Source organism: Melopsittacus undulatus, chromosome 2, assembly GCF_012275295.1.
Source record: "Melopsittacus undulatus isolate bMelUnd1 chromosome 2, bMelUnd1.mat.Z, whole genome shotgun sequence".
NCBI classification, from domain to species: Eukaryota; Metazoa; Chordata; class Aves; order Psittaciformes; family Psittaculidae; genus Melopsittacus; species Melopsittacus undulatus.
In genome coordinates this window covers 25,332,094-25,355,802 of record NC_047528.1, presented here as the reverse complement: position 1 = coordinate 25,355,802, position 23,709 = coordinate 25,332,094, and the positions used below count along the sequence as shown (strand labels likewise).

The following is a 23,709-nucleotide window of genomic DNA, read 5'->3' as shown; positions in this document are numbered from 1 at the left end:
AAGTGAAGTGGAAGAAAACATGTAAAATATCAAATATGTAAAATGCATGTAAGACCTAGTATGAAATTTTAATGATGCTTTCTCCACATTTTACAGTCTGGAGTATAGAAATTATTTGGTAGTTTGTCTGCTAAGCAAGAACCTCTGAGCTTTTGATGTACTCCACACAAAAGGAGGTCAGACAGCGGTGTTTAACTCACATTCTGTGGAGTGGAAAGAAAGATTTAGGCCCCTAACCTTAGAGGTATTCTTTCATAACTACTAGGAGAATTACTGTATAAATGGTATGTCAGTGGAACAGCCTGTTTGTCTCATATGAGTAAAAATTAACACTTGCTTTACTTACCTCAGCTGGATTTTGCCATTTGCCATCACTGACATTTCTATGAGATCTGTTGTAAAAGGAAGAAAATATATGTCCAGGCATTACAATCACATTTCCTAAATCCGAAAGCTGGGGAAAACCTCAAGGAAAACAAATTGTCCTATGTTGATGTGTCTGTCTTGCACCTACTGGAGGTTTCTTATCCTCCTTTGCAGATGTCATGAAGCAGAGGTTTAGGTTTTCATAATAGAAACTTTTCTCACCCTCTATCCATGCAACGCCTGGCAGCAGTGGCGGACATTTCTGATATCTGAGTTCAGCTGTCATTATACTTGAGTTTACAGCCTTTGGCTGGGCAGTTCACAGTGCTGGCACATGGTGATGAGCTGTCCGCTGTGAATCCAAAGGCTCTCACAGTGTAGATGTTCTGGTAGGTGATGCTGTCATATAGTATCTTGTCCATGTAAGGCTCACTGTTGCCCCTCCTATCCAGCAGGATCATTTAACTCCAAATTAACCAGACCATCATGGAACTACTAATTATCATATTGTTGATACAGGTCCTTCTTGTTTTTACCAGTGTAACACAAAGCTGTTCAGGTGATAAATTTTTGCACTCAGTAGCTGCTGGTACAAGGACAGTGCTCTGAGCATCTGAGTATGGTGATCTCTACAGCAAAAACAGATTTTCATTTCTTCTCTGCTCTGTTTCAGACATGACTGCCAAGCGGCATGGTGCTGGCAAACTGAAAAACTAAGACCTGTATTTGCAAACCATCTATATATCAGTGTTATCAAACTACTTTCGACAGGCTTTTCCTTATCCTAAGAAAAGAGAGGTTTTGAGTTTTGGGGAGTTGTTTTTCACTGTCGACTTAGTTTGCTGTTTGTCGAAGCCTTAGAACTGTGGCAGCAAAACCCCCACCTTTCCCTAGCAAATGTTTTATCTGCACTACAGAGATCATTGTATGGCCACAGTAGCAGCAGTGCTTTAGAAAAAGACAACCACAGATTGAGTTGGGCATTTTTTAAGTAGTGCAAATTAATTAAACTCAGGGAAAAAAAAAAGAAAAAAAGCTTGAAAGACATGGCTACAGAGTGAAATTAAAAAGTTCTGTGCCCTCAGTGAGCTACCAGCTCTAACTAGCCCATGCAGGACTGCTGGCTCAGGCACAGGACATACCTCATGCTTATCCCTGATGCTGGGCTAGTTCCAGTTCCGGCTTCAGTTGTGTGTATGGGAATTCTGCTGTGATATAAGTGGGGTTGTTCATTCCTTTACCTGAGGACTCACAATTAACGTCAGAAATTAACTGATGTGCTGAAGCATGAGTGTTAGTATCTCTTTCAGCAGCAGTGTAACAGAGGCTGTACTTGGTAAGTCCATGAATGCCCAGTCTTCTTTGTGACCCATGCAAATTTCTTGGCCTCTTTTGCTGTCCAGTGGTGACCATGACTGAAGGAATTAATTAGTTCTGCAAGCACAATGATTTTTTGTTTGATCCCCTGCAGGATGATTCCGCTGTTGTATAATGGATCAGAGAGACAGAAATTCCATCTCTCTCTTCACCAGTATCAAGGACAAAACCCACAATCACTATTAGAGTAACTGCAATCTTTTTTTATTTCACTTTCCTCCCCCCACCTATGTCTCCAAGAAATAGCCCAATCAGCAAAACAGAATCAGCAAGAAAAATTCTGGAAGGAGCCACGTCGCAGTCACACAGACAGGACGTGGGAAGCAGAGCAATGGTTCAGAAAGAGCACAGGTTTTCAGATGTGTCCATGAAGTCATGCAGGTCAGCACAGGCTTGTCGGTGCAGGGTGGTGCGGCACTCGCTGTCTTCTGGAATTTTCTCTACCCAGGTTTGTGAATCAAGGAGGTACTGCATCCTGATTGCAAGTGGGACAGGTAAAGAGGTGAGTCATGACTATGGATGTGGAGCAATGGGAAAGCATACACCCCATGATGCTGTATCCCTCTACTTAAGCATCTCTGGGAGCAGGAGGAGTTATACCAGCCAAGAAACTCACTGAAACCAAGTTTCACCAGCAGGCCAACTGTGCTTTGAATAAAGTTAGCAAAGTGTCAGTGCCAAGCTGGGCCTAACTAACTGAAAAACTATGTGTGTTCTGGGTGACACCAGGTAAGCTTGGGCTAAGTTTCTATTAGTTTTCTGGAGTAGCACAAAAAAGCCCCAGTGCTTACCAGTGAAACACAGTGAAGGGGGGTTTAGTTTCAACAGACTATTCCAAGATGTTTCCTAATTTTCTGTGGTCATAAACCATGTAGTTTCTGGCATTTTATGACTGGGTTGGAGAAGATTTTGGAAGCTACAAGTCTTCGTGAGACTTCAGTTTTTAGCAGGCTTCTGTTGTGGCAGACCCCTGAGTTCAGCATTCGCTGTTGTACAGAGATGCGGAGAGGGACTTTTTAAGGGTTTAGGAAGTGGCAGTCATAATTTGACTGAGAAGGTCTCCTTCCTAGAAATTTTCAGAGGCACTACTTTTTCTCTATTTCCACACAGGAAAATGAAATATTTAAGATGTCTTCCTCACAGAATATTTGATAGTGTCAGGCTAAGTTCCTCCTCAAATCAATTCCCTTTTCTCATTAAAGTGGGACAATGAGAAATGAGAAGAATATGCTATTTGCATGATTCTATGATATAACAGAAACTGAGAGTTGCTCTTAGTCATGGTCCCACCCATCTCTTTTGCAAGCATAGGAGTTGTCTGAGACATCTGCAGTAGATGGAACTATGGAGCATTTCCCATCCTACTTTTCTAGCTGTGAGTTTTTAACCCAGTGGACTCAGAGGCAGATTTTGATTCTGAGAAATGTGGGAATGAAGCTCTGCACAGATCCATAAGCTGATAGGTTTGGGTGTCTCAGCAGTTCCCCACAGCTACCCTTTTGCCTCTTTGCATAGTACTAAAGCCAGCAGAATTGGTCCCTAAAAATTTACTCCTTCCTTTGCTTTCTGGAGGTATTTTAAGAGGTTGAGTATCCTCTGGATTTAGGGTCCATGATAGCTGCTGCTTGGAAATCATTGCACTCACTTGTTGTTGAAATCAACCGTTTGCCCATCTCTCCCCATGATGAGGTACCGTTTGCCAGTGACCACGTTTAAGTTGCATGCAGAGCGTGTTAGGAACTGTCGGTGGACACCCATTTGGATGCTTTCATCGCTAGCTGTGGCACAATAAGGGAAAACCTCATCAACTTTTCTAATATAGAACCGTAGCCCATAGGACACAACCCCTTGTGATCATTTACTCCACTGCTAAGCCAAGGTAATATTTCTCTTGTTAGCTGTGGCTTGGCATGGGAATAAATGGCCATGCTATGGTAAGATATACTTTCCTTAACATTATCTGAGAAAAAGTAAGCCATTTCTGTCTTAGCTGGCTGTCTGAACCTCCTCAGTAGTTACTGAAGGAGCTGTTTCGCTATAAAGAATTTTAAGGCCCTATGGAGTTTGTTTAAATTTCAGAGATTAAAGAAAAAGGCAAGAGAAACATGCTTTTATATTTCACATTGCTTAGGCTCATAATGGTCTTAAAAGCTAGCAAACTAAACTCAGACATCTTGGGGCTCAGCAGTGCAGCAGACACTATTAAAAACTCACTCTTCTTACTGCATCTGACCTGAACGTTACATAAAATAGCTTAGAAGGGTCCTGATCTGGATTCTGGCCCAGAAGATTATTCATCTGGGCATTGCACTACCCACTAATTCTGTTAATAATCAAAGTAGTCTGAGGAGTGCACATCTGCAAAATTGTCTTTATCTTACACAAGTTTTTCCCTCTGTCTTCTGAACCAACCTTTTACTTGCAAAGATTGGTGCTGAAATAATGCCAGGGGTCCAGATGATGAGAATTTACCCTACTAATTCTCATCTACCCTTGGTGATGGCAACAGAGACCAACCTCACTGAAAACAGGTACAGAAAAGAACAAAAGATAACAACTCCAGTTAGTCATGAACTTATTTGGATGAAATGACTTGCTTTTTCTCCATGCCTCATGGCTTCATGTCTCTTCCCAGCTTTTCCCAAGCCTGTTGAAAGCTCCTTGATGCTCATAAGCTGCATCCTACAGCAGAAACCAAAGGGGATTCTAACGGATAAAATAAAGAGGAGGTAGCAATGGGAGAAGTCATCTCTTCCCTTTAACTTCATAATCAAAGTATGTTTCTCTCAGCTGCCAAGAAACAAAATGTTTCCAGGGCTTGCCTATGAGTTGAGAGTTCAAATGCACTGGGGCTCAGAGCTCTAAATCCTTTAGATCCTGAAGGTTTTCTGGAGGGATTAATGAAACTTTCCATCATGGTACTTTAATCTCCCATAGCCAGTGTTTTGATCATCAGGTATATTATCATTTCTCTGCATATGAAAAGTCCCTTGTAGAACAGATGCTGTCTCTGAACTCACGAGGTAGGATCTCGTTTTCAGACAGGAGCCAAACACTGAGCACAGATCACAAATTGTGTGCTGTAAAGTACTTGGTGACACTGACAGTGCCCTAGGCAAAGATCAAGGGAGTGGGTTAATTATTCTGCTCCAGACCGGGAAAGTTTCAAAATCTTTGAAGCTACTTTTTAAAGGCAATCTCTGGCAACCAAACTCAAACCTGACAACCATGTGATACCAAAGCAGCTGAAGTCTGAGATGACAGACTCTCCAGAAATTACTTGGGGAGTATCAGTGTTTGCTGATGCTGTTGATAAAGTTTACATGGGGACAGCTGGGATGGCAGGCTTGCAAAAGGACACTGAGAGCAGTGCAAAGCTTTACACTGCACCTAAAAAAATAGAGAGGCTTCTCTGTTGCTATCACATCTATTAAATTGAAGTTCTAGGAGTTTTCCTGTGTTCACTGACTTCAGGCAAGTCATTGTGGACAACTCTGCCTGTTCTGCTAGGATTGCAAGTGATTAATCATTTATTGGGTAACAAGCACTTCAGATCTTCATCTAGTATCAAAACAGAGGTCAGTGGACATTTCTACAGTAGAAAAAAGATGTGAAGCAATAACAGAAGCCCATAAAGTGAAGCTGAAAGGAGCAGGGAGGTAGCTGCAGCAAAAAAGCCTTGCAAGGAATCAGTCCTTCTTGCAAGCCTAATACAGAAGCATATCTGCAAGAAAAGGGATCTGCATGGCTTGTACTGGCTAACACTGAATCAACCTAATTCTCCTACAAGTAAATGAAAGGAGCCAAACTTTTTGATACTTACTGGCTTTAAGGATTTGGTGTATTTTGGCCTCATAGTAATTAAAAACATTCTTCTGAGTACTATTGAGGAGTTCCACCTCGTACACTGCAATAGACAACAACTGTGTGAGGCCAGATGAAAACAAGAAATTACATCCAAAAACTGAAAAATAGGTATGCTTTTACCAGATGTCTCTACAGACCACTGTGTACCATCTATTCACAAATCATGGGGTTATGAAAGACAACAGGATAGTAGCCCTGTACACCTACTATGCTTTTAGAAAGTCAGGTCATCAGTCAGAAAATCATCAACCTTGAAATCTGTATTCCTTTTGTGTATATCATATTTTTTAAAGAAGCTCTTATATGATTGATTGGGTTTTCACTTTTTTTCCTGTCTTCTGTCAGCATCTAACTTACTGAAGCTGATGACCCAGTTTTCCTTCAGTAGCTCTTCCAACTTTCCATCCAAAGAAAAGGCCAGAAATATAAATTAACAAGAGAAAATATTCATCTGGCTCTGCAGAAGGAGTCACTAAACTGTGGCATGCCATGCCAGGTCTACTCTTTATCTCCATCCTGCAATGTTAGGGATGTAGGGGATGGTGTTGCTCATACCACAGGTCTTTTCTAAACCATGTACCATGATGTTGCTCATCCCCCAGCATCCACTGCATCTTTCCACAGCTTTTAGTTTTCCCTTTCACTCCCTTGATGACTGTGATAGCACACAGCTTTGTTTCATCAGTTCAGCTTCTAGGCCAAATACAGAAACCTCATCCATTTCACGAGAGGGGCATATAAAACTAGAAATTTATCTTTATTAAAAAGAACAATGTTTAAACTAAATTGGCAGATGGCTTTCATGCCTTACCATAATCTGCAATAGGATAGTAGCAGACAAAACTAGAACGTGACATATGTGTTACAGATTTACTGAAAGTTGATTTTTGTCTTGGGCAGGGACCTAGAGTGAAGAAAATAAATCATAGAATGGTTAATGTTGGAAAGGACTTTAGGATCACCCAGTTCCAACTCCCCTGCCATAGGCAGAGACACCTTCCACCAGATCAGGTTGCTCAAGGCCCCATCCAACCTTGGCCTTGAATGCTGCCAGAGATGGGACAGCTGCAGCTTTTCTGAGCAACCTATTCCATTGGCTTAGTGTTCTCATAGTAAAGAATTTCTTCCTTATATCTAAGCTTATTTCTTCCTTATATATAAATAAATGATACATCTGTCTGAGTAAACATAGATACTTAGATATATATAGTTTGCACATACTCATCCACTCAACATTATAACAGAGAATAAAGTAAAATGGCAGAACAGCTTTCTTAGAGGTGTGTTGGAGGGTTTTTACACACGTATTCAACAAGTCAATCCTGGATACCTTAACAAAAATTTGTCAGTTTGGTACCAAAAATACTAGAGGATGATTTGACTCCTGTGTTATTTAGAAATAGCTATCTTATCTTAGAGTGGTCTATTTAGCCATTCCTTACCTTCTGCACACTGGCAAACATTGCCATGGCACACCTTTGAAAGCATGGCACTGTTCTTAGGAGCACTGTAGAACACACTGCACTTTCTGTCTATGGAGAAGAAACAAAATGGCTTTTCTCAGAGAGCTCCATTGGAAAAACCTATGCAGTAGAAGCTATATTTGCAGGTCAACTATTCCATGGTTCAGATAAATCAGGGCATTAAGGGGTTAAATGCACATCAGTAGTCCACAAAGACCTATAGCTTAGGCACCTAGAGTTCAGGGATCCGTTTGTCTTTCAGCAGGGCAGTGATCTGCATTTTTGCTTCTGTGGTTTCTGTTGTTGTTGCTGTTGTTTGTTTGTTTCTGGGGGGGGGGGGGTTTATTGGTTTTCTTTTTTTTTTTTTAAGCTGTACTCTTCCATTTTTTTTTTTTTTTTTCCTGTGAGAAGCATCCATTTTAAGAAGCATCTTTAGACCATAAAGCTACAGTGAGGATTTCACTGTTTCAGGAAGAGGAAATAGGATCACCAGGAGTCAGTGGTTTAAATGTAGTGTAAACTGTCCTGGATCCCTCAGCTTCAGGCAAAGTAGAGATTTGTCCTAATTTTCAAATTCTGTTTACATAACTCTGCCAAATGGGGATGATTTACATTTAACCTTTGAGCAGGGAATGAAACTGATTCCCCCAGGAAATACAGTACATAGGGCAAACTTCTAGGATTGCCAGTCTCAGAGGCATAGAAAGACAGCCTAACCAAAAAGAAATGTGAATAGAACACAATTAAAAGCACCATGAGAAACAGGAACTTGGGAAACCTGATTAAAAAAACCCGTGAGGGTAAAAGTTTGTGTTTTCAGTTCATTTCCAATAAAGACCCTTCCTGAGAGTATCTCTATTTAGATGATCTTAAGCCATGGCAGTAGAAGAGACACAATTCAAGGCAGGTTATATTGACACTCAACAAAATAATGTGGTTTCACACACTACATTGAAACTACCTTGCTGTGGACTGGAGTTTGTTCTTGAGGATCTCTTTTTCAATTAGTTATGTATGATTTTTCTGTGCCTTTACCTGGGTTGTAAAAATCATAAAGGATGGCATTTGCTGGCTGAACCAAGCCCATGGGATTGATTTGCTTTGCCCCAAATGATATACAGTCTGGGTCTGTTCCGCTTGTAATCTGGAGGAAAAAAGAGCAATGGTTATGACAAGTAAATTAACTCGTTATGCCCAGTCAGTTCCTTATTCACTGCTGCCTGTATTAGCTGCTGAATGCTTGCTTCTGATGGGACACGTGAGTTAACCCTGGTAGCTGCAGTCTCAACTTGAAGAAGGCACTTCCTTCCATTATTTTACTGGGAGACTTTGTGGATGAGATAAGCCTGGTAGAGGTAGTTTTGTGAGATGTGTGCAAGTCTTCTCTCCCTGAAACTGTCCGTTCCAGGCTCACATCATCACTACTTTGGGGTTTACTTTCCTGCTTTTGCCTAAAACCACCTTGCACAGGTTGTAATATATGTTCACAGCCTACCCAATACTGTTAACACTATTTTAATCCTGGACAAAATGCATCTCTTCTGAGTAGAGAGAACTTGTCTTTTTTTGGCCAAAGCCCAAATTTCAAACATGGGCTACATCTCCTGCAATATAAAAAGGTGGAGGATGAAGGTGCATGTTTCAGTTCTCCACCCTGTTTCAACTGAGCTGCTCAGTAATATCACAAAAATCAAAGGAAGGTAATGGAGTGTGAAAACCAATGATTAGATTTAAAAAGAAATTTATATATGCTATCTGAAATGGCAGAGATTGAAAAATCATTCTGTTTCTTACCTCACCAAAATATAGCAAAACCTTTCCTTCCTTGTACTCATAGTGCTGAATGTACTGGTCTGAAGACATCACCAACTGCAGGAAAATAAAAAAATGAGAACAAAACCCTAGCACAACAGGAACAACTTTGCTACTACCCTTTATATTCTGGTTTGCTTTATTGAGCCATTTGCTTTATTCTGCACTCTTTCTTCCTCCTTAAAGGAGACAGTCCCTGAGAGCATGAACCTGGGAAAACCTTCCCCAGATGAGCAGGCTCCAGAACTCAGAATTATGCAATCACCTTCACAGAGCTCTGTGGCTCATCTCCCTGTCACTGTGATCTCCCAGCAACCACCTCAGGAAGATGTGCTTGCTTTCTCCTCTGCAAGCACAGGACAAACTGTCCTGACATGTAGCAGGACAACAATGTCAAAGGGGAATAAAGAAATATGTGTTAAGCATGGGCATATATTTAGGTGTCCTGCTGTACCTTGTTTTAATTTCTATTAGAAGGGACTGAGAAGGCTGAACTCTGTTCACCACAAGTTTTTAATTTCTTGTACATATTCAGCAAATATTTATTAGAACAAGGAGTGGTGAGGCACTGGATTGGGTTGCCAAGGAAGTTGTGAATGCTCCATCCCTGGCGGTGTTCAAGGCCAGGGTGGGCAGAGCCTGGGGTGACATGGTTTAGTGTGAAGTGTCCCTGCCCATGGCAGGGGTGTTGGAACTTGATGTCCTTAAGGTTCTTTCCAACATTAACTATTCTATGATTCTAATGAAAATACGTCTATCCAGATATCTGTTTTCCCTTCTTTATTATAATATTGCTAATATTTCAGAAGGTTTTTTTTTTATAGAAAAAGCTATAGAAGATTGAACATAAAAGTGTGTTTCTAACCTGATCGAGATCCTTTGCGTCAGGCTCCAAGCCACTCAGTAGAGAGAGTTCTACCAGGGACATCTTTGGTGGATTGGAACCTGTGGACCTTTACAAGGGAGACAATTACCAGAGAACATCTGCACTAAACAGCCAGCTTGCTCTGAAGAGTTTGGCTCTTTAGTTTGCTAATGGTGAAACAAAATATTTTGCTCTGTATAATTTTCCCAAATGTATTTTGATTTGAAAATTAGTTGCTGCCTCATTAAAAGTCATGAAGGAAAATTAGTGATCTACACTTGTCAAATGGTCACCCAAAACTCAGATGCCTTGCTTGAGCTTGTCATCTAGGCTTTCTTTATAGTTGATAGGCAGAAACAATCATCTTCAAAGGACAGTTCATCCCACCATAAAAGCACTGTTGAAGACAGGGAAGACAAACAGCACTGACATAGTATCTGTTCTCTATAACCTAGAGTGTGGAGACAGGAATTGAGTTTATCCAATTTTCAATGCTGTAACTATCCATTAGATAAATACATTAGGTTTCCAATATTTTCTCATTCTTTCTTCTCAAAAATCAGGTAGTTTCATCACTGCTAGAAAATTAAGTTGTTCTACATTCACATAGGGTGCATTGCTGTTAGATATTCTGCATACACTTAGCATTACATCAGAAACTTTTTTTGGTACTCCTTTTCTCATAAGAGATATACTATGGTGCAGAGAAGATGTTTATGTTGTCAGTGCCTTCAGTTTCTCTCCTGTCTTGACTACAACAAATGGAGCTTCACATTATTGTTTAAGGCTTACCCTAGCACTCAGCAAAGTTCTGCAGAACAGTGGATCTGATAGTTGATGAATGTTACACAGCAACTAATGGGGGAAATGGTGTTTCAGCCAGCACACAAATCACTGAACACATATTTAACTAGGGAGAGTGAAATTGAGGAATTCAGGTAATTCCAGTCCTCCCCTCATTGTTAATGCCACTGTCTGTGAGAGGGGACAAAAACCCACTGTCTCTGAGGCTTTGTCAAAACTCAGTGGAAAAGCTAAATTCTGCTGGGAAGCAAAACCTGCTTCTGCCACTCTTCATCTCTCTAAAAGGGGAACTCAGGAAAGCCACCACTCTGTGCTTCTGTGACCCCTGCCAGACTGTGAAAGGGAGCAAACCCAAATGTTTCAGTGTTACTCTGCATGGGAGGATTTCTTTCTCACTAACTCTGTCCTTGCCTACTTCTTGGTTGCCACAATAGGATATCCCTTGTGCTTCCTTATCTCCCAGATCGTATTAGACATTTTTTCATTTTTTTATGACTCCAGAGTGTGCCCATGAAGGAAGGAACAGCATCTCTCCAGAAAACTGTTAAACTCTAAATGTGTTATTACTGTATTCCAGTCATATCTACTTTTTTTGATAAAAGACTTCTAATGATTAGCCAGCCAGGTGCTTTAGAATTTCTCCAGAGTCTGATGGTGCAGAACCTGCAATGGACATCTGAGGTCTATGTAAACTGTGTAAACCTAATATTCTGTGTGGAAACCTTTTCCTCTGCCATGGGAAAGAGGGCACACTCACCATGTGTGTGTACTCACAGAAGATCACGAGGTTGGATGCTGAGCTTGCAGATGTGATGAAGGTGACCAAGAAGAATTGTAAAAAATTTAATGCATTTTGTAAGGAAGAGCTGACCTAGCAGACCTACCTGACACAGACTTTGTACTGCAGCAGTTCTGATTTACCAGGAAAGATCACATCCCTTTTCCTTCTGCTGTGGATATCAAACCACTCTATTTCGGACTGTGGCTCAAACGCTCTGTTTTCTGCATCAAATGAGTCCTCATAATCATTGTTTTCATCGTAGTATGCATTTTCTGGAGGTGACAGACATAGTCAGCCATGCACAAATTTGACTGAGGACCTGGCAACTTGGCTTCTTTTTGTATAATGATAAATACCAGTGGGCAGCCATGCCATGTCTATGGGTTTTGTAAGTTTGCTGTATACCATCTCAGCATTTCTAACTAATTCAGAGTTAAAATTTTAGGGGCAGAGAATAACCAACAGATCTAGCTAATAATGGGGTCTAGGCTATGCATAAATATGTAAAGGACAGTCCCTGCCTACAAATGCTAGCTATTCAAACAGAAAAAAAAAAGGAAGACATAAGCAGAGAGGATGATGAACACACACTCCAGGGGATGGAAAACACAGTCTTGCTCATATGAAAAGACCTATGACAGATCTGCCCAAAAGAAGTTTAAGGCCACATGGTGGGTCCCTTATTATCCAGGGAACTGAGCTGGGCTCTCCTCTTATGGCAATCAGGAACACCATCAAAGATGGTTTCCCAGTATTGTCTCCCAATAACAAAGATGGGTTACTAATAGTACTTGTGTACCTATTAGGTACTTGCTGCACCTACAGTCACTTAGATAAATATTGAATTACTCAAAAATATTAGTAAGCTGAAAGAAACAATGTTGAGGTAAAGTTCAGAGGCCTCTCTCTTTCCCGGTTTCATTCATTTGTTTGCACTTTCCAAGTTTGGAAAGCCACCAAGGATCAGCAGCAGCTGTCTATATGTGTCATCTTTGAGACCCAACCACTTCCCTTTTCACTCACCAGAGTACTTAATGTTCCCTTCCATTTCCACTGTCAAAATCAAATCATTACATGTGTTGTTCTTCAGCTCAGATGACCAATAAATTTTTAATATCTAAGATGAACACATAAACAGAAAAATACCAAAAATATTATTTAAATGACAAGGGTTTACTCATCCAGGACTTCAGCAAAGGTTGATGGGAGTATGAAGAGAAACACCGGTCTCCCAGAGGCCCATACTAGTTGCAGATGACTATCATGGGTATAAGTAGGAGAGGTCCCAAGTGCAAATCACAAATAATGTGGCAGCTTAGAGATAATTCTCCACTCCCAACCACAAAGGGCGGTGGTTTCAAACTCCAGCCACCTCTATCACCATTGACATTTAGTGGACTTAAAGTTAAAAGCAATTAAAGTTGTTTGCCCTGATGGGGAGTCTGTAAGCCCTGAATTTTAGAAATTTGGAGGTAGGAACAGGAAGGATAAAGCCATGGTGAGTAATTTCTTACACTGTTTTAAGAAAGGGATTAAAAGAAGTCCAGATGGACTCTGAAATTCTGATTTAGAACTTACACTCATTGTTCCATTTCCTCTGCCATGTACAGACACTTCAAGTTTTCTCCCAAGTTCAAACTGCAGACAAAGGCAAAAAGGAAAAAAAAAAAGGTTTAGTCTGTGCTCAGCATTTGATCTATTTTTTCCTGCAGTCTTAGTGCTCTTCTGCTCCTTTAACCCTAAGAACTGGGGTAGGGAAAACTTTTAGCTATAGAAGGAGTTATGAGACCTTATGTTATAAGCTTTTTAATGTACAGCGCTGCTGTTCTGGGTTCCAGGAGACATATTTTCCCAACTTCATTCTCTCCTCTATAGCCTGGATTTGACATCTTAACAGGTCCCCACACACTGAATATCAGAATATTCCACTTCTTCCTCATTCCCTGGCAAGACTTGGGCTCCTCACTGCTCTTCACTACTGGGGGATATTGGCATCACCAAAATAATCTAAGAGGTCTGAGAGAGCCTCTGAAGTGTGCTGCTAAACTTCTGTTGATTTTTTTATTCTTTAAAAAGATTCTGATTTACAGATTAAGCTATTAAAATTGTTATAAAACAGCTACATCATAATTGCTTAACATGGGAAAACCTAAACCCCATGAGCCAATGTTTCTCCTGTTTGAGGAAAAAAATCTTGAAGCGACGGATGATTGTGTACCTCTAGCTCCTTCTGAATTGCTTCATCAGTATCAGTTAGAGTAATACTATAGTCTCTTTGTCTTCCAGGTGTTCCCAGTTTTACAGTCAGGTTGGTGGGACTAGTGTTCAATGTCTGTATGCTGTATGCTGACAGAGCTTCTAGGGCCACCACTGTGTCCTAAACGAGAAAGAAATGCAAAATAACTAGCAATTATGCCAAGTTATTTCAACAGTATGTAAAATGACATGATCAGTAACCTGGAGCTATTCTTCAGTTTTTTGTATTGTGCTGCTTTGAAGTTCTCCTGTATCTCTCTCTGTCTACATGCACAGACTGTTCACCTCATTTTCCAGGTTCTTCTTTTATAATTTAAATGCTAAAACCACTGGAGTTCTGACCTTCGTTTATCATAAGTCTTCATAATGACAAAGAGTCTTTGCTCGCTTAAATCCATTTTCTTTTGGCCCATTTTTATTAATGAGCGAAATTTTTAGTGCTTCATACACCAAACAAGTTTGAGATTGCAAGAAATCTGGAGATGTACATTTTACAAGTGCATGTAGGGATAGAACAAGAGGGGATGGCTTTAAGCCAAAAGAGGGGATATTTAGATTAAATATTAGGAAGAAATTTTTCACTAAGAGAGTAGTGAGACACTGGAATGGGTTGCCCAGAAATGTGGATGCCCCATCCCTGAAAGTGTTCAAGGCCAGGTTGGATGGGCCTTTGAGCAACTTGGAAGGCAGGGGGGTTGGAACCAGGTGATCTTTAAGGTCACTTCCAACACAAACCATTCTATGATTCTATTATCAACTGTTATGATGCTGTCAAATCTAAATGAAGAAGTCTTTATGGGGCTTCTGTTTAGTTCCCTCCCCCTGAAACTCCACGCAGACTTTGTCAGGCACCTGTGTAGAGCAGTATCCTCCACCGTAGTTCCTTCTTTCTGTAAGCCACGTAGCGATAGGCTTTGCGTACTCCATGTCTTTCAGGAGCAATGTTTGAAGCAATGCATAGGCAGTAGTTTCCACTGAGACTGCATCATTGCCATTTCCCCAGTAGCGTTGCTGCGTTGCTGCAAGAATAACTCAGTGCTGAATCCTCTTGGTAAAGACATTTGCTCAAAATAACTATTGCTCTACACAGGAGATATTTCACATCATAGTGTTGAGGAGCTGTCATAAGACCAACAATTTGGACAGTAAAGATAATGGAAAAGGAAACACACAATTTTCAATTTTGACTTATCCAAAAGTCTAAGCCCATTAGACCATAGCCTAATGATCCCATTGTACAGTAATGTCCATCTGATAGAGTGGTAACACTGATATCAGGGTGGTCCCTCATAGATAATAATTATGCCCAGAAATCCAGTTTTGTTTGAACTGTGGATATTAAACCATATGTATCTACCAAATGAATTAGGAGAAAGTAACAGTGTGGCAGTGAAGCCACATAACCAACTGACTCAGCATTGACCACAGCTACCAGCTGAAGGGGAAAGAGGTGACAACCATGTGGACCTGGAACAAAGCACACAGAACTGGTGTGGGGCTGGAAAAGGCAGCTTGTCTGTTAATCACAAATCCAGTCTAGACTGCTGCCATATGTAGCTGTTGATTCTTATTTACACATCAAAATTTCTTATCCCAAGCTGGCTTGGGCTTTTGTTTTTTTTTGTTCTGTTTTGTTTTAAATGCACTTTAGGGGTGTGGAAAATTTTGTCCACAAAAGAAGAAGAAGAAAAGTTAAATGAGTATTTAGCATGATTCTGTCCAATTCTAGTACCAGATGAGATGACATTCCAAACTTCACAATGCTAAGTTGTTACTTTATAATGATATTAGTTATACAAATGACACATTATAATTTCAGCATTGAAATATTCAATTATGTAACTTAAGTATATTACCCATGCACATACATGCCTCTGTAAAACTAAACAGTCTTCATTTACTTGAATTTGGTTTATGTAAGAGTGCTCAAAGTGCTTGAATTAGGAAAAGTGCTTTCTAACTGAACTTTTAAGAATGGTCACCAGTACCTGCATCAAAAACAGAACAGCCCCTTAATTTTTCTTTTGCGGACTGGGCTTCTTCACTACCAGACTGCACAAGTGTCAGAGCATAAGCAGTGATGGCTGTAGAATAGCAGTTAGTATTTCTTGGAAGCTGATTTTTCATGTAAGCCACTGCTCCTCTAATCACTTGTACCTGTGAAAACAGAATGTATCTGTTTAAAAAGGTCACTCAGACTTATTAACTGTTGCTACTGGGGAGAGTATTAGGAAATTAGAATACTTTACTGTGGTAATTTTTGTGAAAATGTTAATAATTTTATAATAGTATAGTGATTAAAGCTATTGATGATGAAGCGTGTAGGTTGAAACACCTTGCACATTAGGCCATGGCATCTTGCCCTATCCACCACTGACTGTGAACAGACTTCTACTTCCTCATTTGCAATACTTAAAAACAGCAGGGTGAATATGCTGTTTGTAATAGCCTTCAAACTTAGGTAAACAGTCAGGCTTCCTACCACATCAGGTGACTCGAAGACCTGTAAAGTCTGTTGCAGTGCTATAGTTACAAAGGCTGTCAAAGCCAAATCCTCTTCTGCTGACCCAATGCCACCCTGAAAGATGAAACATGAAAAGGAAAAGTTAAATATACATGTACACATTTTTATGAAGCACAAGGATCTCGGGATTAATTTCCTCAGTGCTGTAAAGGCATAGGTCAGCTACAAAATGATCTAAGACTGGATTATAAGATAAAGGTGGTGAAGGCTAGCTATGCATGTTTGACATAACAGACCTTTTAACAAGTTATTCTTACATTACAGATTTTGTACTTCTTACATTGCAGGTTTCTTTTCTTTAGATACATTTCTTGTTATTCAACACCTCACAATATTCCTTTAAATCCCTAACAGCCCTAGATGTGCAACAAATTCTTCTAAATACAGATGACCTACCTGCATAGTCCTGTCCAGTACTGGGTGACGGTCATGGAATGAATTTTCTGGCTGTTGTTGATTGACCAAATAGGAAATTGAATTGTGTATGTGACTGTCTTGGACACTAGTGTATTCTCTGCTCCTTGTGAGTACTTTAACAATGAATGCAGTTAACCTGCACAAAAGAAAATGTTTCAAACGTGTGCTGGCAGATATTTATAGAAGACTATATTGGCAGGAAAAGAAACATACTTATTTTGTACATAGACTCATATTCGATACAATGCACTCCCTGGAACCTAGTGAGTTATCACTTGCCATCAGTGAGAAAAATTCTAGTCTGTTGCAAATGCAAAGCAGTCAATTGCTCAACATAAATCTCCTTTATCAAGGACTAAATGTGCTCAGAGACTTACAGAGCTGGTCATCTGTGACAGTCATACAGGCAGCACCATGCCCAGCAGAATTTAAAAATCCAGCCCCCTAGATCCAACTTCTGATGCATCAACTGATAATAGAGTTATTTTGGAAAAAAAAAAAAAGGGAAGAAGAAAAATACACTTACCATACACTACTGGGAGTTGTTTTAAATGCTCCATAGGATCCATCTGCCTTCTGAAACTCAAGAATTCTAGTATAACCTGCGTGAATAGAACAACACATAATTGTTCAGAGGATACATATATTTCTTAGGCATTTTGATACCTCACTTGTATTAGCAGGGACATGCTCAGTATTCACTAGTGGAAGAGTACATGGAGGTCTTCACTGGTACATTAAAGAGGAAATGATTGTGTCAGCAGGCCTTTGACAGAAGGTGCTGTGTCTTGTTTTACTTAATTGAGCCACGAGAATAGCCTGAAAACTGCAGGCATCTGTAGTTACAAAGCATTTTCTGTGCAGTGAATCTTGGGAAACTTCTTTCCTATTACTGAAAATTTTTCAAGCTCATGACTTCATGGTGCATAGAATAAAAAAAATATACAAACTATCAACTCTTGGGTCAGACATAGGCTTAGAGATTTGTGGACTCTGATCTTGACTGCAATTATCTTGACAAAGTGTGTATCATAGCAACAAAACAAATTTTCTACTCTGGTGAACTTCAATAAGAATTAATAAAAGCATAACATAGGGACTAAATGCTCCTGACAATACCAAATACTCATCAGCAGGACTTTATGTCACTTTAGGCAATCTTAGATTAATAAGCAGAAAGACCTTCATTCAGCTACTGTTAGCGTGTTTTTGTCTCTGTTTATACCCTTATTTTTTAATGATGAAAAGTGTGTCACATGTTGTCCAAAGATCTTGAAAGCAGGTGCATTATATTGCTTTATTCCATGTGCACACCATTCTAGTTAGAAAAAGCAATACTGATAACCCGGGCTCCATGTCAGTCCCTGTGAGCTGGAACACCCATGTTTCCACATGCTGTGGTCCTGGCTTTACTGTACAGTTGGACCATGTCTTCAAGTGTGCTCTTTAAGAAGCAGCCTTGCAGCTGTCCTCTTGATAAGGAAACTCCCTCCTGGGTTGGTCCAAGGCTGCTGGAGTCATTCTAGCTCATGTAAGAAATACATGAGTGTGGAAGATAAAATTTGAATATCATGATTACTATTGGAAGTTTCCTTAGTGATACTTCTCTTGCCAACTAGAGACATCTCCAGCAGGGGTATCTCCATCTCAACTGGCCATCCTAAGAACTGTCTATGATCCATGGGGCGAAATAAGAACTTTTAGGACTTGGTTTGTCTTGATCTATTTTGCACATCTACATTAGGATGAAATGAACAACCAGCCTTTTCTGTCCATTTACTCTGAAAAGAGTTGACATTGATCAGCTCAGATTTTACTTTCTGCTTCTAAATAAGGCAAGAAGGAAGGTGGACTATGAATGTCAATACTGTACAATGTCAGATGTGGGCAATTAGTCTTCTAAATCCTCATCAGCTCTGTTCTCATGTCTGTCTGCAGATTATCAGTGGCATTTGTGTGTGCCTGTGTTAAGACAATGCTCACTCCTTTGGCAAGATTCAATGAAAGACAATAACAAAGATGCTGTAGATTGTTCTCTGGTTTGTTTTTGTTGGTTTTTTTTTTTTGGTTTGGGTTGGGTTTTTTCATACCTTTTTCGATCATGCTAATGGCTTCCTCCTTCTGTTCAGGATTAAAGTTCACCCACTGCTCACTAGCCTTCAAGTACTCAATAGCGTAGACTGCAGGGGCCATTTTCACCATTGTTTGCTCTGCACAGCCTGTGGGCACTTGAATAAGTTTCTCAACTCCATTGAGACTAAGACAATTTCCAACAGACTCGTCCATAATATTTCCTGTTGTAAAAAATACAAGCCACAGTACATACCACATGTAAAGCTGGCTAGCGCAACGTGAAGAAAGGTCATACTAACTATAGGTTGGCACTCCAGCATGGCCTGATACTTCTCATTATTAAATACTCTTTTTGGCTACTTAAGATGTTGTAAAGATGGAGGAGAAAAAAGTGCCAGGTCCTGGGAAAGCTGGAGAAAGGAAACTGGAGCAGTAAAGGAGCATGGAGAAGAAATAGTCCCGAGACTACTGGAGGCAGGGAATCAAGGAAAGGGGTAAAGACTGGTGCTTCAGGTTTGGGCTGAAAAAGTCTTGTCAAACCAGACCTGATCCTCCCACAGAGGGCAAAATGATTGTGCCTTAATCATCCCAAACATTTTGCAGAGTTTGGCTTGGTTTTCCTCTCTGCAATTTTCTCATTTGGTGAATTCAAGCATCTCCATACCTTAGACCAACAATTTGAAATAGAAGCCCATAGTCATTGTGTCTAGAATGCATTATCATTCATTTTCTGGGAAAATCATTAATCATTAATAAGAGTAGAAGAGTAGAAGTTTTTAAAATATATATGCATGTGCGTATATATATGTACAAAATTATTTGATTAAATGAATATATTGTTGTAGATATCTTCCCTTTAGAAAATCAGAACTTTCCAGAACTTATATGTCAGTCTGAAGTCCTTATTTCTGAAGACTAAAGCAGTTTTCTACAGACCTACATACAGTGTGAGGTTATTAGAGAAGGTGAACCCTTCCCTTCTCTGGCCTTCCCATAAATTTAGCCCAAGAACAGTGAGGTGGGAAAGGACTACATAAAGGTTTTATCCAGTACAAGTGACAAGGAGTAATTAGAAAGAGGAAAGGTACTGTATCAACCTTCGAGCTGTTTTGTTTTGTGATCTGGGCATGTAGCAAAGCCCATTTGAGCCACAGCAGAAAAACTAGGAAGGAATGGAGACTGGACATTCAGGAATAAGCAGCACAAAGGGGGATGTCTTTTGTCACCTATGGAGAAATTATTGACAAAAAACTACATTTACCTTTCAGGCTAACAAACACGTGACTATCAGAATCTGGTACCATATCAGATGGTCTGTTCAGATCCAGTGTATGGAACTTTACTGTAAACAAATAATAAATAGAGATCTACATCTAGGCTCTTTAAACTTAAAAACATAAAGTGCAATTTTAGAACATGTTTTTCATTAAGCATCTCACAGCTGGTGGCAATTACAACAAAAATGACATCAGAAATATATGAAAAGAAAAATACTTATCTTTTTGAGTTGATTTCGTTTTCAATTGTTAGCAATATTTTTTAGCTTAAAATGAGGCTTGGTTTTAATAACTTAGAAGAACCATTAGCAAATTAAATAGATGCTTACTTAATATTTAAAGAATGATACTTTGAAATACAAAAGTAATACAAATCAATTATAAACGTTTAGAATTAAATGATTTTTCTTTTTCTGAGTCTTTTGCTGTGTATTGGATTAAGAGATTTGTGACAAACTCTAGTCAACCAAAACAACACTCATACATTAGGTATCTAACTGCATCCATGTGATATTTACACCAGGCTTTACATCACCTGTAACTTACAGTCACTGTTAATGCAAATGGTCTTTTCTTCTCTCTGTAGAACACCTTCAGCCTGCACAATTAAAGAAAGAAAGGTCAAAATTTTTGCAAGTACTGACACCTGAAAGCAAGCTGCACGAAAGTTACAACCTCTGTACTTCACCAGACCAGCAGGTGGCAGAAGTAAGTAATTGTGGAATGAGATTTCTCACCAGGTAAAGGTAAAACAATCTACTGAATTATTATTATTTTTTAATTATTATTATTGACATATTTCATTGGATTAAATTCCTTTAGCCAAAACTAACCCAGAAAAATTAAACTTCAAAGTTTATTCTCAGCTTTGTGATCTGTGCAAGTCAAGTTCATAGTTGGACCCGTTTTTATTGACCTATCATCTATGAAATCCACTGAGTTCTGAGTTCATTTTGTTGGTAAAACTTAAACTTTTTTTTCCTTCTGACTTCCATACATCCTTCTTCCTACAGTTTCTATTTTAATAAAGCTGTTTTTACAAATACCTTTTTTGTTTGGTGTACCACTGAACTCTGAGATTGTGACTATCTTTAGAAAAGTTATGGCTTGTAACAACAGCAGGTTCCTGGCATCCCATCTCTACCTCATCTTTACCTCCATTGTGCTGACATTAATGGTGCAGGGATTTATGTTTTGCATGTTTTGTGTGGGTTGAAAATAGCTCTCAGTGGGTGACTTGTGTATTTTAGTGAGTCTGCTGGTCAGTCTTGACATTTGAACATCATCTTTTCTAGAAGTCTGCTCCCTTTCATAATTTTGGAAGAGAAGTAAGGTATTAAATAATTATTACATTTTTGTTTGTCTGTATTTATTTTATCCATGCAATTATTAAGATTGAAGAGACATTAACTAGAAGGAATAAAATAGTTTTAACTTTATGGCTAGCAGAGAGTATTTACTTCTCAAAATATTGTTAGAGAGACATATTCAATCTTGGCTACATAAGGGACAAAAAAGTTTCCACAAATGTTGATGAAGCAGGTGGATGTTAAAGATTATAAGACAGACACTGACTGCATGTAGGAAGTTGCTACTGTGTCATAGGTAGAAGGATGGCTTTTTTGCTGTAGAGAACAATTCTGTCTATATACACTACACACAAGCCCACCACAGAGTTAAATTTCTTCTCCATGCTATAGTTCAGTCCTTGCTGAGATACAGGTTTCCTGAGATTGCTTCTAGCCTTATGTTTCTACGATTTCACTCCCTGCACAAGAGCTCTACGCATAGTGACTGTTATATTTGAGGAGAAGCACATATTCCCAGGGAAGTGTTCAAAAACCAAGCAGAAAAGGCTCTTAGTGACATGGTTTAGTGGTGGACTTGGCAGTGCTCAGGTAAAGGTTGAACTTGATCTTAAAGGCCTTTTCTAACCTGTTTGGTTCTGTGATTCATAAAGTACCTGCCCTCAACTAGTTATACCTACCACAACTTTGAGGTTTTTCCTAATGCTATCACTGTGTCCAGAAGATGTCTCAAAAGTAACAATAGTAATTGGGATTTCTCCCACAGTCAGAGGGACAACCGAAAAGTAGGCTGGTGTTGCAGAGTTCCCTTTAGCCACCAGAATCTGCTGCACAGCCTTGTCCATAGCCTCTGTGGTGCACAACCCCTTTGCTGCTTCCATTGTCACTACAACCTGCAGAGACAAAGCAATGCCTACGATCAGATCTAGTGCAACACCACACAGGAAAAATACTCCAGTTCTACCATGTCTGTTTAGATAAGACTGGAAAATGAGAAATGAGTATAACAGGAAACTAGCTTTTGCTTAAAAAGCAAAACAAGCAATGCAGACATTTTGCAAGACAGAAAGCATTTTTCACTTCAGTCACCTGAGTTTACTATGATCCATTTATAAAACGGGAAAACTTTTTCACCAAGAGGTAATCAAATGCTGGCATAGGTTGTCCAAAGAGTTTGTGGGGTCTCCATCTTTGGAGGTATCATTACCTAACCGGGCAAGGCCCTTGAACAACTTTATCTAACTGGACCTGCTCTGGAAAACAGGTTGAACTACGACCACTGGAGGTCCCTTCCAACCTAAATTGTTCTATGATCCTATAGTCTGTTAATATTCTTCTGCATTGACTATGGCTGTGAAGGTAAATCAGACAGTATTTCTTCATTACACTGAATTTTCTACAGGGTTTTGGCCTATCCCTGAACCACAGGAAAATGAGAAGGATAGTACATTTTTATACGTCCCAGTTGCACACCATGCAATGCAGTTCAGAAGATGCTGGTGAAGCAGAGCTGGCTGAGATAGGAAGAGATGAAAAAATAAGCATCCGCCTGAGGATAATGGAGGCCCTAAGTCCAGTGATAACTGTGACCATATGCAGAGCCAGATAGGTGTCATATGCATTCAAAGCGTGGCTTTTTATTATACGCACAATGAATTTTGAGGCTAACATTGGATTATATGCTCATAATTTACCCCCATACTCTGTGTATCTGCTTTATCAATAGCTTCACGGTGCCCAGATTGGCAGGCAGCAAAAAAGTAGCTGGTTGTTTCAATGAAGGGGGAGAAGACATGCCCAGAGGAAAGGAATTTGGCTGTGTGCTATGGTAAATAGTTTTATACAATTAAATTGATTAGCAGATAGAACTGGATCCTGTCCTTGGGCAGAATTTCAAAATGGGAGCACTATTTCTGCACTGTAGGAGGGCACTGAAAGGTGCTTGGGTCATTTACGTTAAATTATTACATAGCCATGCATCTACCTAGATAGATATCTATAGCAAAACAGTTTGTGGTAATACTACCTGGACATCATTGGGCAGGTAGTTGTAAATCACTGCTTTTATTTCTAGCTGTTCATGTCGTCTGACTGAGTATGGCAATCTCAGGGATACAAAAAAGGCTTTGAAAACTGCAAAGGTGTGGGGTTCAGCTATACAAAATCCTGGGATGAGAAAAAAAAGAGTTGAGAATTACACACTTAACATCAGCTGATAAAAATATTTAATCAAAATATTTAATGTTTAATCAAAAGTCATTGTCTGGACATCACTAGGTCAAGAGCAGGAGAGGGAGACAGGCATATCCATTCAACTCACTTGCACTAGAGACCTATCTCAGGAAGAGATGATTTGACCTCTGGAGTCATTGCCATGGTTTTTGATTGGTAAAATTTAGCAGGAATGTTTGTAGCTTTTGTGGATGAAATGTGATGCTATTACCACTACATTTGTTGTGGTGTCCTGGCCATGTGGAAGTTAAAATGAGGTGGTTTATAGAATGGAAAGAATAAGTGACA

General features: G+C 39.6%; 1 protein-coding gene across 1 annotated transcript in view; it reads right to left on the bottom strand.

Annotated features, from left to right (window-relative positions):
* Positions 1 to 1,931: 1,931 nt before the first annotated feature.
* Positions 1,932 to 23,709, bottom strand: part of LOC101879758 (complement C4) — a 42,492-nt gene continuing 20,714 nt past the window's right edge. Inside the window, exons 20-41 of the mRNA XM_005147634.2 lie at positions 23,216 to 23,355; positions 21,870 to 22,082; positions 20,429 to 20,480; positions 19,867 to 19,947; positions 18,623 to 18,826; positions 17,059 to 17,134; positions 16,512 to 16,668; positions 16,074 to 16,169; positions 15,580 to 15,748; positions 14,444 to 14,610; positions 13,554 to 13,712; positions 12,914 to 12,973; positions 12,359 to 12,452; positions 11,439 to 11,607; positions 9,751 to 9,838; positions 8,868 to 8,942; positions 8,109 to 8,217; positions 7,053 to 7,142; positions 6,422 to 6,514; positions 5,567 to 5,650; positions 3,389 to 3,521; positions 1,932 to 2,218 (exon numbers count right to left, since the gene is read on the bottom strand). Coding sequence (XP_005147691.2) covers positions 2,080 to 2,218; positions 3,389 to 3,521; positions 5,567 to 5,650; positions 6,422 to 6,514; positions 7,053 to 7,142; positions 8,109 to 8,217; positions 8,868 to 8,942; positions 9,751 to 9,838; positions 11,439 to 11,607; positions 12,359 to 12,452; positions 12,914 to 12,973; positions 13,554 to 13,712; positions 14,444 to 14,610; positions 15,580 to 15,748; positions 16,074 to 16,169; positions 16,512 to 16,668; positions 17,059 to 17,134; positions 18,623 to 18,826; positions 19,867 to 19,947; positions 20,429 to 20,480; positions 21,870 to 22,082; positions 23,216 to 23,355 — 2,648 coding nt within the window. The 3' untranslated portion in view covers positions 1,932 to 2,079. The remainder of the gene's footprint in view (positions 2,219 to 3,388; positions 3,522 to 5,566; positions 5,651 to 6,421; positions 6,515 to 7,052; positions 7,143 to 8,108; positions 8,218 to 8,867; positions 8,943 to 9,750; positions 9,839 to 11,438; positions 11,608 to 12,358; positions 12,453 to 12,913; positions 12,974 to 13,553; positions 13,713 to 14,443; positions 14,611 to 15,579; positions 15,749 to 16,073; positions 16,170 to 16,511; positions 16,669 to 17,058; positions 17,135 to 18,622; positions 18,827 to 19,866; positions 19,948 to 20,428; positions 20,481 to 21,869; positions 22,083 to 23,215; positions 23,356 to 23,709) is intronic.